Raw genomic sequence first — 17,694 nt, forward strand, 5'->3', positions numbered from 1 at the left:
CACTTCCATGCACAACCAGTTGGCTGGAACTTCAAGGGGTGAAGAAGCACGATCCTCCCATTTGCTAGGAGAGAGAAACTAGGTATCATTTAACATACTATGCGTTTCAATGGTATGGAGCTGGCCAGCACTTATTTAAATTCTTTGCATCCATTCAGTAAAACTTCAAACCTAGATACACTCTACCACAGTACTTCTTAAATTGTAATGTGTATATGAATCACAAATGTAACTTTTCAAAGTGCAGGTCTGGGATAGGTTCTATATTTCTATCAAGCTCCTAGGTGCTGCTTCTACTTTTGGTCTTCAGAAAACATCTTGGCTCTACCAAATGCATTCTCTGCACCTGCATCCGAGTAGCTCAACTTTCCTGGAGACAAGTCACATCTACACTGGCTAGTTCTACTCTAAGTTCTTTATGTCACACTTTTATACCATGCAACCTTTGGCAACCCCTAAGCCACCTGTCTCAAGTTAACCTTCATTGTCTTGCCTTCTCATTTCAGAAAATGATATCACATCAGCCGCATGTTCTCGCTCAACCTTAATAAAGGGTTCCATCATCTCTCCTCTGGATTCTGCAGTGAGCTCCACAACTTCCCATCCTGCCCTCTACATTCTATTCCCTATAGAACGGCCCCCTCACCCTCTTCCATTATACTGAAGCATATCACTCCTTACTGTCAATGGCTTCCCATTCCCCTTAGAATAAAATCCAAACTCTTAGCTAAGGTCTTTAAGGCACAGAATAATTTTTTCCTTACCCAGTTCTCCAACTTCATCTCATGACACTCTTCTTGCTCAATATCTCTGACCACTGGATCGAGTTTCACTTCCTTAAACACCTCATGGTTTTCCCACACGCTATTCTCCCCAGTAGAATGTACACTCATGCTCTGAAAAACTCATTCTCTCCACTCTTTGCATGTCTACATCTATCTCATCTTTCTGGTCACTCTTATAATATCATTTCCTCTTTGATATCTCATTGACTTTCTTATGTAAAGTAGCGCCCAAACTTTATTCCCTATGTTGACACTTTGTTAAGCTCCTCCAACGTATCACAGTTTGGAATTATTTCGTCTCTTTTCCTGTCTACTTTATTTTGTATTTGTTGTGTGTGTCATATTCAAGTTGCATACTTGGGTCCTTACACTGTGTTGCACCTAGTTAAAGCCCAGTACATATTTGTAGAATAACTAATGAGTAGTTGAATGGATGGATGAATGATTAAATAATAGAGTACACTTTGATTTATAATATTTTCCTTTGGCATTAGCCTAAACATAATTATCTGTACAAGTATATTCCATTAAATCATCCCATGAATAAGTTTCAAGTCAGTAGATTTCAATGCCTAAAACTAATTCTAACATTTCTTCACCAAGTTACAATAATCCATAATAAGGGAGAAGCTTAAAAATCTTCTGAGATTTATAGATATAATCAGTAATATGTTGTGCATTTTTTATAAAGAGGAAATAAAGTATAATTTTAGAAGTATTTCATTATACAGCTTTGTAATAGACTCCCTTAAGATTCCCTGGGAAACACTATCATATGTGCCTAAAGATTTTTTTAAATATTTTATAATACATTGAAAATTTGTCAGTTTATTAAAGTGTAGTAATTCCTGTAAGGCCAATGTGTTTGCCACTACAACTAGGAAAAACCATATAAATTACGAAAATCATATTCTTCAAGCTCGCAGAGCTTCAGCGAGCTATGGATGAGATGAACTAAGTTTCCAGAAAGAAGAGATCCTTTCTGAGGTAGGCAAACAATTTCAGCCAGCTGTTTTTTATCCCCTTAGGAATGTTTGCTAAATTTTGGCAAAAAGTGAGGGGAAGGTGTGGCCAAGGCAGAGAACTTCTAGGGTAGAAAGAGAAACTAATGTTCTTTGGTTGCTCAGGGCTGAAGAACTATAATGGAAATTGAAGGGTCCCTAAATATCTTACTGGGATTTCTCTCCATGAGTCGTTGGCTGGATTTTTGGAATGTGTAGGAAGCTGAAGAGTTAGGATAAACACTTGTAAAAAGCAGAGTGCAGTTTTCTCCATCCTTGTAAGTAGGCATTTAGAAACAAATGCCTAGTGAGGGAGGAGTCCAGCTTTAAGTAACCAGCTGCCTCCCACTCAAGACATTTGATGTATTTGAAATTGCCTGGGCAGAAAGCCTGGACACTCTGAAAGGCAGAGCTGAATCTTCTACAGTTTCTCAGGACTGATAGGATGGGCACACATGAGCTCTCTATCCAAAGCATATAAACACACAGTGGAGAAAGGGAGACTAAGGGGATGTGGTAGTCTGATGAAAACTGCAAAACATCTTGACCCAGATGAATCCTTGGCTGCTTTAAAGTTCCTGTTCCTAATTATGTCTGAAAAAGTGGGAATGCTTTTTGGTGGACATCAACACTGTCCCAAAATCCTACATTTGCTTTACACAATGACTGAGATTTAATTAAAAATTACTAGGGCTTCCCTGGTGACGCAGTGGTTAAGAATCCGCCTGCCACTGCAGCAGTCATGGGTTCGAGCCCTGGTCTGGGAAGATCCCACATGTCGCGGAGCAGCTAAGCCCATGCACCACAACGAATGAGCCTATGCTCTAGAGCCAACGAGCCACAACTACTGAGCCTGAGAGCTACAACTACTGAGCCCATGAGCCACAACTACTGAGCCTGTGAGTCACAACTACTGAGCCCACGAGCCACAACTGCTGAGCCCACGAGCCACAACTACTGAGCCCACAAGCCACCACTACTGCAGCCCACACACCTAGAGCTCCACAACAAGATAAGCCACTTCAATGAGAAGTCTGCGCAATGCAACGAAGAGTAGCCCCCGCTTGCTGCAACTAGAGAAAGCCCGCATGCAGCAACAAAGACCCGATGCAGCCAAAAATAAATAAATAAATTTATTTTAAAATATTTACTACATATGTCAGATGATGTGACTGATGAAAGAAAAAAAACAAGCCCTTCACAGACTATCCATCTTAGATTTTGCTGAAAAGAAATTTTAAATGACTTGTTAAGATGTCAAAGAAAACAGAGAAGAGAAGAACAAAATAAAAGTCCATTCTCTGATGGAGAATTCTAATAGAGTTGAAATGTTAAAAAAAAGAAACCAACTTAAAATAAAATGTATATTATAGACCAGGAGTTAGTGAACTACAGCCCCTGGGCCAAATTCAGCCCATTGCCTGTTTTTGTAAAAGTTTTATGGGAACACAGCCATGTTCACTAATTGTCTATAGTTCCTCTTGTGTTACAACACAAGAGTTGAGTATTTAGAACAGACACCATATGGAATATAAAGTTTAAAATATTCTCTATCTTGTCCTTGAAATACATTGTAAACTTTGCAATATGAATTGCTTAAAATATCAAGATTTAATTAACATCTTCCTTCCAAATTTATTTTCGATCAGCTCCTTCAGGGTAGATAGCATTCAGTAAATGTGAGCTATATGAACACTCAGTAAGCTCATCATTTTATTTAGGACCTCACGTTGAAAACTTTGGGATTGTGAAGTTGAACTCAGATGCCCAAACCTTAACATATGGCCTTGAATAAATTAAGAGCCTTCTGTCCATTTTAAAGGAAAGAATGTTTTTCAACCTTTCCTTGGCATTGTTGGATTCTGCAATAATTATTTGAGCTCTGGGAGTGAGGATTCTGAGAAACCTGAAACTTGGCAACAGAAATAAGAAGGCAGCCATGTGCTGTGCCTTGAGTACTTAAAAGGAGGATGTCCACGTTCTATCATGAGAGGGCCAAGTAAGTAGAAATACATGTATATGAATGCCAAATTAATGTTGTAATCAATAACAATAATAGTTCACATTATTGAATGTGCGCTATAGGCTAGTAACAAATCCACTTAACTGGCCTTGGGTGAACTTCCCAAATTGGTATTTTTAAAAGAACTACCACATGGTTATTATGTTCAGCCAGGATTAAAATTCTACTGATCTAGCTTCTTCTTCCTGATTTCCCTATCACTTGCTGTGTTCTAATGTTCTACTGTTCTCTCTCTCTCCTAATAAACACTGACATTATACTGCAAAAAACTGGCAGAACAAATAACTCTTGTTCTCTCAGGCTCACTTACCTTTACTTAAGTGATGAATATTCAAAAATTAAAATCATCTACTAGTTCCGCTGGTTGGCTGGACCATAGCACTCGGTTCTTTGTGTTGCAATGCTCATTAAAAAAACAGTAAGACTTGTCTACTTTTCTGGCTCAAAATATATTTGGGGTAAACAAAACTATGGTGGCCATTGTTTTCTTCCTTTCCTCTAAATAAGCTGCAGTCATCAAATGTATTAGCCTCTTTTAGTCAATGTGTTTGGCATTTGTGCAACTAGGTGGTGGCCAACAAAGTGTGATGTGTGAGAAGTTTTGTTGCAATGGAGCAAAATTCACCTGGAAGGTAAGGGATATGGGTTAATATAAAGCATGTGCTATGATGTGATTTATTTGGTATTATGATTCCTACTCAGCTAGTGTGAAACTTACAGGATTCAAGCTACCTTAAGACACAATGAAGAGCTCAAAATGAGTCACAGTGGTCAGTATGAACTTCCATGCTAGCTGTTTTGAAACATCCCCTGTAGGACTATGAGTGTTTTGGAGTGATAAACTAAGAGTGTTACTTTAGACAAGAACGTTGACGGGCGATGTACTTCACTGGAACAGAGGGAGAATGAGTAAAGTCAAGACCCCTTTTCCTGGGGTAACTGTTACTCCTTAAAAAGAGACCACTAAGCTGAGTGATGTGAAGACTCTTCCCTGGAGGACCCGACGCCACGCAGCTGAGAGCCGTTCCCATTGGGGGGGATGGCAACTCCCCACTCACGCTTGTCCAAGACATGTTGCCAGACCAGAGATCACTGCCTCCTTCCTGGACTTTTCCAGGAGGGGTTTGTTACTCCCTCTTCTATTTTCACAACTCTGTGTTGAGTGCTTATTGTGTGTAATAAACTGAGTGATTCACTCACTCTTTGGTGCACCTCCAATCCTGTGTCACTTGCCCTCCTGCTGGGCCCTGCAAGAAGCAGCAAGTACATTCTCCACCCCAGCCTCTCTCTGCCTCTGTCTCTGTCTTTGTCTCCCTCTCACTCACCCTAACCTTCTACCTTATCTCTCTCTCTCATTCTCTCTCTCTCTAATTAACACTCATAAAAGTAGAAGAAAACTGGAGAAACAAGTCCTTAAACCACAATTCAAGCTCCTTGACATCCCTTCCCACAAAATCAACCCTTCCATGACTAGACAGATCATTGCTCCAACTTCTGTATCTATTCATCTTCTAAATGACATCTTGAAAAATAAAACAGAGGTTATAAAGGACAGTGACCTCAAAGAACACATTTATACCAATTCTTCAAATTTCCATGTGGAGGGACTTCTGCTAGGGGAATATCTGTGACCTTGTTCTAGAACTGTCTAACTGCAGAGGGCATCCATTCTGCTAGTTCTATGTCATCTGTCACTTCGGGGGTGTGTGTGTAGGCATGTATTTGTATGTGAATAAAAGAGAGAGAGAGAGAGAGAGGTACCCTGATTGTCCAGGTGCACCAGAGACAAGGCGGTCTGTTTGTTTAATTTGGGGAGAGGTGGGACTAGCCCCCTTGGTCCACAATATTCACCCATTTTCTCCAAATATTTTTATAAGTAAAAGAGACTATTCTTAATGTGCCTGAACTCTGTGCCTATTTCTCAATAGGTTCAGAAATTATTTCTACCTTGCTTGGTACAAAATTCAAAAAATATCCCAGAATATGAAATGAAATATTAACATATGGAAAAAACACATGAAATCCCCAAGAATGCCACTACATTAAGCACTTTATTCCTCTAGCCTCACTTTTTTAAACTGTGTGCATTTGTTTGTGACTTTTTTTTATAAACAGCAGTTGGATCACAGTTCTTAATTTTGTATCTTACAAAATTTCCAAGAGACTTCATGAATTTTAGCTTACTGAAATTCTTCTGCAATGGCCAAGTAAGTTCATGAAGTAATGTCATAAGTCACTCTACATTTCTAGATATTTTGGGGTTAGGAAAATTGCATGTGCGGGATAATACTTATTAATTTCATGTGGTTAAAGTTCACGAACATTAAGTCTGGTACGTCACCTTCTTAGAACTCTCCAGCTACCAGCATCTCCCTCCTGATTAGAAAAGTGGCAGAGTCATTCTTTACACAAGCACCTATGGAATATCTAGAATATGCTTAGCATTGTGTTGGGCACTAGAGAAATGAAGATTAAAAGAAATGGCTTCTGTCCTCAAGGAATTCAATAAATATTCAATATGACAGATTAGTGATTTTATATATTAAACTAATTAATGACACATTTCTGTCTATATCAATCGGTTTATAAGTATGAGAGTTCACAGAACACACTTAACTAATGTTTGTTGATGATAAAATGGGATTTCAAACTTAGTCTTCATATATTTTATAAAATGGGCATATAAAATATTGTAATCTATGTGGAAAGCACAGATCTACTTATTTTAAATAATTATCTGCAGTAGGTGACAATTAACATTTAATGAGTTTTATGAATATAGAGTAGCAAGAAATTGAATCCCCCAAGGAAAATAGAATATTAAATTGTGAAATGACAAACTCTACTAGAGAAGAGGTAGAGTCTTCAAGGTAATTTAAGAAATTGTGGGAGACAGAACTATTCTACATCGTAAGCACTACCTAGCTTTGCTACTCAGGCAAAGTATGTGAAGCCACAAAAGTACAAGCATGCAAGGAAGGGGATTTTATTTCCAGCTCCAACTGACTTTTCAGAGTACACATGATGAGCTCGTTGTACTAGGTAACCATTCTTTAAGGCATACATTGGTCCTATACTTCCCTGAACTTGTAAAAGAGAAGACCATGGTCCCTAGGCAAGTACTAGAGACATGTATGTATGGATGTATAAGTATGTATATATTTCTATATGTGTATATAAACAGAATTCATCAGCAAAAATACATGTGACATCTGGGACTTCCCTGGTTGTGCAGTGGTTAAGAATCGCCTGCCAATGCAGGGGACACGGGTTTGAGACCTGGTCGGGAAGATCCCACATGCCGCAGAGCAACTAAGCCCGTGCTCCACAACTACTGAGCCTGTGCTCTAGAGCCCGTGAGCCACAACTGCTGAGCTCACGTGCCACAATTAATGAAGCCCGCAGGCCCTAGAGCCTGTGCTCCACAACAAGAGAAGCTACTGCAAGGAGAAGCCCACACACCTCAATGAAGAGTAGCCCCCGCTCACCACCACTAGAGAAAAGCCCGCACGCAGCAATGAAGACCCAACAATGAAGACCCAACGCAGCCAAAATAAATAAATAAATAAACAAAGTTATTTTTAAAAAACCTCACGTGATTAAAAAAAAATTCATGTGACATCAATCCTATCCATCCATCCATCCACTCAATTATCCACCTGCCTACCTACCTATCTATCCATTCATCTATATCTATCTGTATTTTTCCACATGAAACATTCAAGTTAATAACTTGTTGAGTTCTAAAATTTTACTCTTATGGAGATAATTTTTAACACAACCCATTTTCTTTACCTGTAGATATTAATACCTCAGAGTTACAAAGCACTTTGCTTTGCAAACATCTCACATACAGTATCTCATCTACTTTTCCTCAAAACCTCCAGAGGTGCTAAGATGAGGCTACCAATTTCAGTTGTAAATAGCAAGCCAAGACTTGAGTGAGATCAATGACTTTTCCGAAGGACACACAAACAGAAGAAGGTGCCGCCAGCACCAGAATCTAGGGCAGAGGATTTCAAATCAAAGGCTCAGGAGGGAGTAAGGCCTCCAGAAAGGAGTTTAAGTTTTGGAACAGTTGTACCTGGGATGCAAATTTCACCCTTGCCTCAGGTAACTGGACTGCTCCCCAGCGGAGCTTCAACCTGGGGCAGGGATGCCCACTTGCAGGTTGTGGTGGAGACTGAAGTTAATTTGTGAAAGTGCCCAGCTGAGTGCTTGGTCCTCTGTGGAAGCTGAATGCCCTGAGGCTGCTCCTTATTCTACAAAATCACGCACTTGATTTCTGTCTGCAAGTCAGCACGGGCACGGACACATCGGCTGTCCAATCACTGTGTGATTTCTATGCGACTCACAATCCGAGACCATCTCTCCTGTTTCACTGAGTGTTTCTGTTTCTGTCCATTATCAGATGACCTGCACTTACAGAATGCAGACTCATTTAAATAGTACTGGGCAAAACACTGAATTTAGGAAGGAAAATTTTTCTGTCAAGAAGTGATATTATTAATTCTTAACAAATTTGTAAGAATTGACCTATGGTTTACTTAATCCATGCAATTATTCTCATATTTATTACCATGAATAAACAAGAACTAAATATGGATATTATTAAGATTAAGTAAACAGAGTCGAATGTCTAAAATTAGGGGAAAATAAAATTCACTAAAAATTAAATTCATAAGAAAGTCTTGGTTATATATATATATATATATATATATATATATATATATATATATATATATATATATATATATATATATAATTTACTTAATTCTGAAATATTTCAATTTTGACAGAAATAAGGCTCAGTGAAGCCAAATATCACCAAATACTGATATGCACATAAATATATATTATTAAACATATGTATTTGTGTGTAATCGGTATATATATATATATATATATACACACACACACACAATAACATGTATGTATATATATGAATGTACATACACACAATAATAGAAATAAGGGTCTGTGTAGCCAAATAATCATCAGTTTAATTACTGATTTGGTAAGTAAGCATATTAGACAGCATTTGGTTTTCAGATGTTTTTAAAATGTGCTTTTTGTTTTTCTGATAATCAAACACATTTACTTCACTAAGAAGCATTCTTATTGTACAAGCTACTTCTCCATCCACAAGCAAAAATGTTCTTTAGGTTTTTTAAGAATCAGGCTTATTTGTGAGCAACGGTAAGAAGATGGAAAGAAAACATAAGCACAACAAAACGTCAAGGCTCTTAACTGAGCAGCATCCCTGCCAACGTTGGGCTCTCCAGCGGCTCCGGCTTGTATTTTGTTCTGAGCCCCGCGATGTTTGTTCATGCAGGAAGCTCTCTCAACTGCCAGGATGAATGACAACAGTCTCCGAAAATGACAATGGCTTGCACTTGTAAAATACCAAGTGACACTTAGCTGTGCTCGAAATATTCATACAGCATACTCTGTGAATAATTCAATGATGTGTGGGAGAAGAGGGGCTATTTTGGGAAATTTGTCCCATATAATCTTTTGCAAGCAGCTAATTTTCTCTGATACAGTAACCCTGTCCTTTTTTTTTTTTTTTTTTTTTTTTGGTGTCTTAATGTCAAAATGCAGTGAGAAATTTGATACCTACATGACACAGCTTTATCATTTCCCACCTACTAAAGTTCTAAATAATTTAATTTAAAAATGTATGGTATTTTGAAATAAGTCTTATGTACTATGTAACACAGATTTGTGCCAGTCATAATACATAGTTTAACTCTTATAGATAAGCCTGAGTAGCAGATTTTATTCATGCCTTTCCCTCATTGGACAAGGAATCCATTCATTTGAATAGCAGGATCTAAGCAGGATCCATAAAAACCCAAACCCTAGGAACAAAACTGTTTAGCACTGACTTATAAAAATTAGCTTCCTAGCACAGCCTTTTTTCCTTCAGGCATTTTTTTTTCAGAGATTTTGCTGATTTGATTGTATAGCAGAAGATTAAATTCTCACACAGCGATCATTAGCAAAATATAAACAGAGCAAGTACTAAAGCTGGCTTTTGCACCTACTGAATGCTGCAAGTGTCTGTACTCATTTGATATGCATCTTGCAAAGCTCGGCTGTTCCCAGAAGGCCACTCCGTGAAGACTGAGCGAGCAGCGTCTGCTAGCGGTGCCTGCAAGTCACAAAAACAGAGAGCTTTACGACAGGGAGGCTGGGAGGTGACACGGAACTGGGAAGCGGGCTGAAAACCTGGGTTTGTACGTTTTCTCGCTTTTAACAAACATGCATGTGAAATTGTTACTTTGATTATTTTTACAGTGCATATTAGTCACACTGAGAAACCACTGCATCATCACGATTTTCCAGGTTTCTTCGTTGTCTCCACTTAGGAAGCCCTTTACTAAAATTGTTTTATTAACTGCTTATTGGACAGATTGATTTTTGGATATAGGACAAAGCATGGTGAGGAACACAGCATACTGCTCTTGGTGGGTGGTCAACTTTGGAGGGTCATCCTACATCACCTGTGGCATTCAGTGGGCACTGATTGAAGGCCAAGTCTCCTGCTGGAGTCCTTTTCCACACCATCGACATCAGGTAATCCTCTGGGCATATTTCATAAGGTGCTGCAATTTAGAACAGAGGGACTTGAATGCCGGTGGTGTTTATTTTTTAAATGTTGGCTATAAGCAATCCTGAGACGCACCTCTGTGACTGCAGAGAGTTTTCATTTCTTAAAATTGTATTGTTTACTGAAATGTCAAAGATGTCTTCAGAAACAAAACACCACTAGCTTTCATTTCATTATCTACAAAATTCTCACAGAAATATACTTTCTTTGGAAAGTGCTTACTGTGCAGGCTTTTTAAAAAGGTCATTTGGATTTGCCTATAAATTGAACATTATATTCAAGCATATACATAAAAATCTTTCCAGTATTCACCTATATTCATAAATTTTGGGGATGTCATACAATAAAGTGATTTCTAATAAACTGAAAGCCATATCAGAATTATTAACTGCAGGTGATAAGAGTAAATAAAGGGCAAAAATACATAACTTTTCATTTCTTCATATAAGTATATCAATCATACTACATTATATAAAAATTAACAGATTTTATCTTTTAGCCTTATGCTTTTCAAAAGCTCCATTTTATTACTGAGGTGAGGAAGTTAAAGGGAATTTCAAGAATAACAGATGCACACCAGAAATATGTTCATGGAAAGCCAAAGAATTCGTGAAAGAGGAAGGTCTATCTGGGCTTCCCTGGTGGCGCAGTGGTTGAGAGTCCGCCTGCTGATGCAGGGGACGTGGGTTCGTGCCCCGGTCCAGGAAGATCCCACATGCCGCAGAGCAGCTGGGCCCGTGAGCCATGGCTGCTGAGCCTATGCGTCCAGAGCCTGTGCTCCGCAGCGGGAGAGGCCACAACAGTGAGAGGCCCACGTACCGCAAAAAAAAAAAAAAAAGAAGGTCTGTCTATGTTGCATCAAACCTGAAAGAACACATTAGTCCTTTCTCCAGACAGAACTCCTATTGTGCTTTCACACAGAATTGCCATTTATATGTTCTGATATTTGTCCTCACAACTTGTCTGGGATAAGTTGGGTCCTCTCATCTCTGTATCTTGCACTTAAAGGTGTGTCTGGCACACAGAAGTTGTTCAAAGTTGAGTGAATACATGAATGACTATATGGCCATAGAAATACCTTTAGTAAGTAAACAAGGACCTACAAAATAACAAGTATCTAATATATACAAGAGTGTGATATCCAGGGAGCAATTTCTTCCTTTGGGGACAATATACTATTTAACCCATTCTAATGTAATTCTACTGAAACAAATTCTACTTCAGAATGTATGACCCCATTAGGACCCATTACAGTTGTTAGTAGGTGAAGAATGCAGCTTGAGACATTACCATCTTGAAATAATATTCACTTTATAATTACCTGAAATAAGATGAGTGGTTGAAACTCGTGGGCATTCAGAACTGAGAGTGGCCCTGAAGATCACCTAATCCACTTCCTTCTTCTTTACAGATGGGGGCACCAGGGCCCCCAAAGAAGAGTCTCGTCTAAGGCAATGGAGCTGGTGGAGGTATCAGCAGAACTGGATTCTAGAACCCTGACTCCTGCACACCCTCTTCACTACCTTCACCAGGCCCCTCACCTTCATAAATATCCCCTCCTCACCCACCAGTGATGTCCTACTGGCCAAACCCAACACGCTCACCTCGGTCATCACTCACTAAACCTTCTCTGCAGTACTTTTTATATTGACTTCCCCCTCCTCCTTGGAAATCCTTTCTTTAGGGTCTTAGAAAGCTCTTCTCTCTCAGGCCTCCACCAAGCACTTGGACCATTCTTTCTCCCTATCTCATTCCCTGCATTCTTTGCAGAATCATCCACCCCTTACATTTTCCTTATGTTAAATGCTTTCCCTAGACAATTTCAAACCTTTAATAGCAGTAATGGCGTTGAGCCCTTATTAACAGTCTTACATGAATGGGCTCATTTAATTTTCCCCAACAACTTTATAAGTCAGACATTATTATCCCCATTTATCAAAAGGGAAAACAGGCAGGCACAGAGAGGTGAATTGATTTTTTTTTTTTTGGATTCCAAATATATATTTTTAATTACATGTGGGAGGCAGGGTGTGAAGTGCTACAATTCTCCAGCAACTTCCTTCTTTTATGCCACATCAAAAAAGTAATCTCTAAAATGAAGAGTACTCCCATAACTTGCTGCATAAAATTTTCCATGGTTCTCCAGTTATCTGACAGGATAAAGAGGACTGTGCTTGCTATGATGAAAGGGTCCTTCCAGCAAGCCCTAACCTCGCTCTCCAATTATGATTCACATTTATTGTCCCATGGACCAGCCACACAGAACTAACTGTCATCCTCCAGATACCCCGTACCAATTTACACTTCCCTAACTTTGCAAAAGCTATATCCTCTACTTAAAATACTCTCTCCCCTCCTTGTTTTTCTGTTTGTTTGCTTGTTTTGGATAATATTCCTGTATATCTTTAAAACACATCTTAAGTGGTGTATTCTCTGGGAGGCCTCACTCGGTACCCCAGTCATTGAATATACAAGTATTATATCTCTTCTCACAATGGATGGAAAACATCTGGTTACAGTGTGAGCCTCCTCAATTCCTAAATTTTGCCCTTTAGGAGACTAATTATGTTTTACTTTATTTCTCTTTAATCTGCTGTAAGGAACTGCTAAGCTGTGTAGCACATAGTAGGTGTTCAGAACATGTTTGTCGAGTACATCAGTTCTACTGAGGAAACAACATAATAGATTAGCCCATCCAGTAGAACTTTCTGCCGTGATGGAAGTGGAAATTTCACTGTCCCATATGGTGGAGTCTAGTCAGTGTGGCTATCGAGCACTTGAAATGTGGCAAGCAAGACTGAGAACTGAGTTTTAAAGATATCTATTTGAATTAATATAAGTTGAAATTTTAAAAGCTACCCCTCTGGACAACACTGGAACAGATGATAATTGTGTTTCTGTAAATGTCAACCAAAACTATCACAGAATATGAAAATGAAACTTATAATACATGTTAAAACTCACAAAATGCATCATGCATAGTTTATTCCATAGTTGAATTCTATAAAATTAATTAATTGATATAATTCTATAGAATTAATTAATTAACCTGGTGTTACTATGACCCTTGAGTATTCTTTTTGTTTATCTATATCCAACTTCTGCTCATGGTTTTCCTCATTAACTCTTTCTTTGTAATCTTTCACTTCACTTGTAATTTTTTTCTGTTTTCAAACAATTTCTTCAGTTCCATTGATGTTGAAGTACATTTTGTAAAACTTGTTGCTATAGTTTTCAGTTTTTTTTTTTTTTTTTTTTTCTGATTCAGGCTTTACATAAGCCAATGAAGGAGCAATTTGTACCCGGAGGTCTTCATTTCCCTGTGTGTTTTCAGAAAGCTTTCCACACATATTGTTTTGTTTTGTTTTTTTTTTTCATTATCCATTCATCTGTTTTTGTTGGGGTTTTTTGAATTCTTTTCTTTTTATTTTTTAATTTTATTTTATATATAATTTTATACAGCAGGTTCTTATTAGTTATCCATTTTATACATATTATTGTATACATGGCGATCCCAGTCTCCAAATTCATCACCCCCCCTCCCACCTTGGACACGTATTGTTATTCCCACAAGAGCACCCTGCCCCCGGCCGACCTTAGGGTCAGAAAATCTGGTAATTGCAAGCCATCACCACCAGATGGCACGGGTGAGCCAACAGGGTGAGCTGTTTACCGGGTCCACACCTGGAAATGATGAGGTTCAAAATCAAGGCAGGATATGGGTGACCGCTCCACTGTTTTTTAAAGGTATACCACGTGGGGGAAGGTCCTTCTTTCCATGTAAGTACAACGCTGAGCCATGAAAGGAGTGTCAGCTACAAGGCGCCTCAGTCTGGCCCCTTCCTCAGCTCCCCCCCGTCCATGCTCACTGCCCCCCGGGGGCTTCTGCAACTCCAGGAGGACCCTCACCCCACAGCCTGTGCACCTGCTCTTTCTGCCCAGGACACGCCTCCCCCTTCCCTCCCTAAACCTCCTCGTGGCTCCTGTCCTCTGCCCTCAAGCTCTTCTGGAATCCCGCCTTCTCACCCCAGCCCTTCCTCGGCCCGGCTGTTCTCCAAGACACCCCTCACCGTACACTGCTACACCGTGTCCTCCCTTATTTATTAGTACTAGATTATTAGCCTCCTGCTAGAATGTGAGCGCCGTGAAGACGGGGCTTTTTCTGTTTTGTTTCGTTCTTAACGGCACGTAGCACTTATAGGTCCTGGTAAATGACAGTGGGAATTATAGGCACACGTGTACTTTATTTATTATTATTATTATTATTATTATTTTTGCGGTACGTGGGCCTCTCACTGTTGTGGCCTCTCCCGTTGCGGAGCACAGGCTCCAGATGCGCAGGCCCAGCAGCCATGGCTCATGGGCCCAGCCGCTCCACGGCATGTGGGATCATCCCGGACCGGGGCACGAACCTGTGTCCCCTGCATCGGCAGGCGAACTCTCAACCACTGAGCCACCAGGGAAGCCCCACACGTGTACTTTTAACCAAAAACTACCAAATACGTTCAGAAGATCTATACGTTCAGTACTCCAGTGCTTAAGATGACAGAGAATGAAGATGATTTTGCAAAGTACTGAGGACTCTGTGTGTGTGTGTGAAATAGGCCAGCAGAAGGTAGTCATTTTCATTTAAGAGCAATAAGAGAGAGAAGTTAGCTACCATAGTTTTCCTAAAAATTAGCCAAAATGGGTTTCCATGGTACTGGATATTTACAAAAGTTGACCTTGTAGGGCTGTACCTGACTTGGTAAGGGTCCAGGAGACCCTGTTCAGAAGCCCCTGATATGAACTGCATACATCCTAACTGGTCAAGGAAGAAGCTGATTCAACAGTTATTTTTCCAACCACACCACTCAAGTAAGTGTTAGTTCCCATTTACCTGGTGACAATCAATGTGAGGTACTTTAACCAGACCAAAAAAAAAAAAAAAAATCACAGTAATTGTTTTAAACCTAGAGAAGTCATCAAACTTTGTTTTCTCCTCTAAATGCATGAAACTTTGGATTTGCCGTGCTTCTTGTAGATAGAAACTCAGTACACAATGATAAGAAGGGAAGATGACAGAGGAATCAGAGGTTCAAAGGTGCAAATCGGTTCAGGATTTTCAGCTTTTTAGAAGGAATGTCAAATCCCGCAGCTGCTTTAAATATTTCATCAAAGGTGATCTGGCATCTTTGAAGATTAAATCTTAAAAAAAAAATTAGTTCAGAAAATAGGTCTATTTCTGCTCATACCCAAAGCAACACAGCCTAGATATTAAAATGACAATTTATTTTCTTCCATCTCAGGTTTATGAAGTCCCCAGGGGTGAGAAATTTCCTGGGGTCTTCTCAGCGACAGGAATGGAACTCATTCATTCTACAAATACTTGGACACCTATCATGTCCCAGTCTCCTTGGGAAGTGCTGCACAAAAAAGGAATAGACAGGGCTTCCCTGGTGGTGCAGTGGTTGAGAGTCCACCTGCCGATGGAGGGGACGCGGGTTCATGCCCCGGTCCGGGAGGATCCCACATGCTGCGGAGTGGCTAGGCCCGTGAGCCATGGCCGTTGAACCTGCGCGTCCGGAGCCTGTGCTCCACAGCAGGAGAGGCCACAACAGTGAGAGGCTCACGTACCGCAAAAAAAAAAAAAAAAAAAAAAAAGGAATAGACGAAGCCTCTCAACTCCAAGATGTCGAGGGCCACAGAAGTAGAGATATTACAGTGCCGTCAGGCTCCCACTATGATCAGAGGAGTCCCGGTTGCTCTAGGGGTACTTTAGGGGCAAGCAGGCCAGCAGAGGATTTCCAGAAGGATGTCCAAGTTGAGATGTGAAGGACAAAGTGGGGAGCCAACAACAAGGATGGGCAACTGTGTCTCGGGAACCACCGGGTCAAGGAGAGCCTGGTCCATCCAAGGCATGGGGAACATCTCCCCTGGGAGAGCTGAGGCTGGACAGAGGTGGGTCACTGCAGGAGGAGGAGGGGGTGAGGATGATGATGTAAACTAGGGGTGTGAACTTAAGGGCGAGGGAAATAGATGTCATGTTTTGAATGCCGTCCCGGCAGTTTGGAGAGTGGGTGGCAGGCAAGGGGATTGATGTCAAGGAGGCCTGTGCCAATCGAAAGGGTGTAACTGGGGAAGGAGGGCTGTGGAATCACAGGAAGTGGCTTCAGGAAGTGGGTGGAGTCCAAATGTGTTTAGGAGGAGGGATGGGCTCAGCTCCGGGGCAGGTGTAGGAGGTGAGGACGAGAGAGGGAGTAAAGATGAACTCAGGTATCCAGGGAGAGAGTCTGGTGTGCTCTACCCTGAGTGACAGCACATGGGGAGGATATGGCTTGGGAGAGAAGATGCTGAGAACAGTTCTGTGTGTGAGCTATCTGAGCGCATCCTGGTATCAAAAAGCTGTCTGGTGTATGGCACGAAAGTGCAGGAGGGAAGCAAAAGCTGGAGATAGAGATTTGTGTTAATGTTTTGTTTTGTTTTGTTTTTTTCTGTTTAATGCTACCTGCGTGCACTTTGTAAATTAGAAAATGTATAATTAGCTCAGGCCACGCTGCTGTGCTCAAAATAAAAACATATTATTGTGTGGCAATATGAAGCACTTGCTTTTTTATGCCTCAGCAAAATGGAACCACGACTCTGTCCATCAGCTGAAAGATCTCACTGTTTGCTCTCACTAGTGCAAAGATATAAAAACCCATCTGTAAGATACAACTGTAGTTGAAGGCACAAGTACATAGTTAGCGTGCGCCCTTAAAACAAGGTGGCAATTACCTAGTGATTAGCTGTTAATCTGTCTATTCAAACTGATTTTCTGTCTCTTAAAAATAGCAAAAATTATACAGGGTTTAAATTAATTTGATGTGGAAAATTAGTTTTCACCACTTATGCTAGAATTTCAGCATTAAAGAGAAATTGATTCTAAACTGTAGAGCTGCAGGCAGAAAAAGAAAAGAAAAAAATATGCACGATGCATGACCCAGTATTTCAAATTTCACTTGCTGGCAATTCATTAATTCTTATATTTTGGGAACCCCCTGTGCTGGGGGATACAGAGGTAAATAAGACATATTCAGCCTCTGTGCTCACGCAGTTTACATCTCTAATTCAGCAGTGTAGCTTACACATGTGAAGACTTCATGCAGCTACTAATAAGGCTGAAGGGAAAAAGAGTGGTGTTTATCAGATGTGTTTCATAATAGCCTTCCTTCTATAGAGAATGATTGTTATCAGTCTCAAGTTGCTACACCGTTACAACAGAAATATTTACACATACTATGATTTAGG

At 40.1% G+C, this 17,694-nt stretch overlaps 1 protein-coding gene across 1 annotated transcript in view; it reads right to left on the reverse strand.

Moving 5' to 3' along the window:
• Window positions 1-17,694, reverse strand: part of ADGRB3 (adhesion G protein-coupled receptor B3) — a gene marked incomplete at both ends in the record, with an annotated part of 792,585 nt that overhangs the window by 430,836 nt on the left and 344,055 nt on the right. Inside the window, 2 exons of the mRNA XM_081251355.1 lie at window positions 9,860-9,966; window positions 10,319-10,420. Coding sequence (XP_081107481.1) covers window positions 9,860-9,966; window positions 10,319-10,420 — 209 coding nt within the window. The remainder of the gene's footprint in view (window positions 1-9,859; window positions 9,967-10,318; window positions 10,421-17,694) is intronic.

This window comes from Mesoplodon bidens, assembly GCF_964165515.1.
Source record: "Mesoplodon bidens genome assembly, chromosome: 12".
Taxonomy (NCBI): domain Eukaryota; kingdom Metazoa; phylum Chordata; class Mammalia; order Artiodactyla; family Ziphiidae; genus Mesoplodon; species Mesoplodon bidens.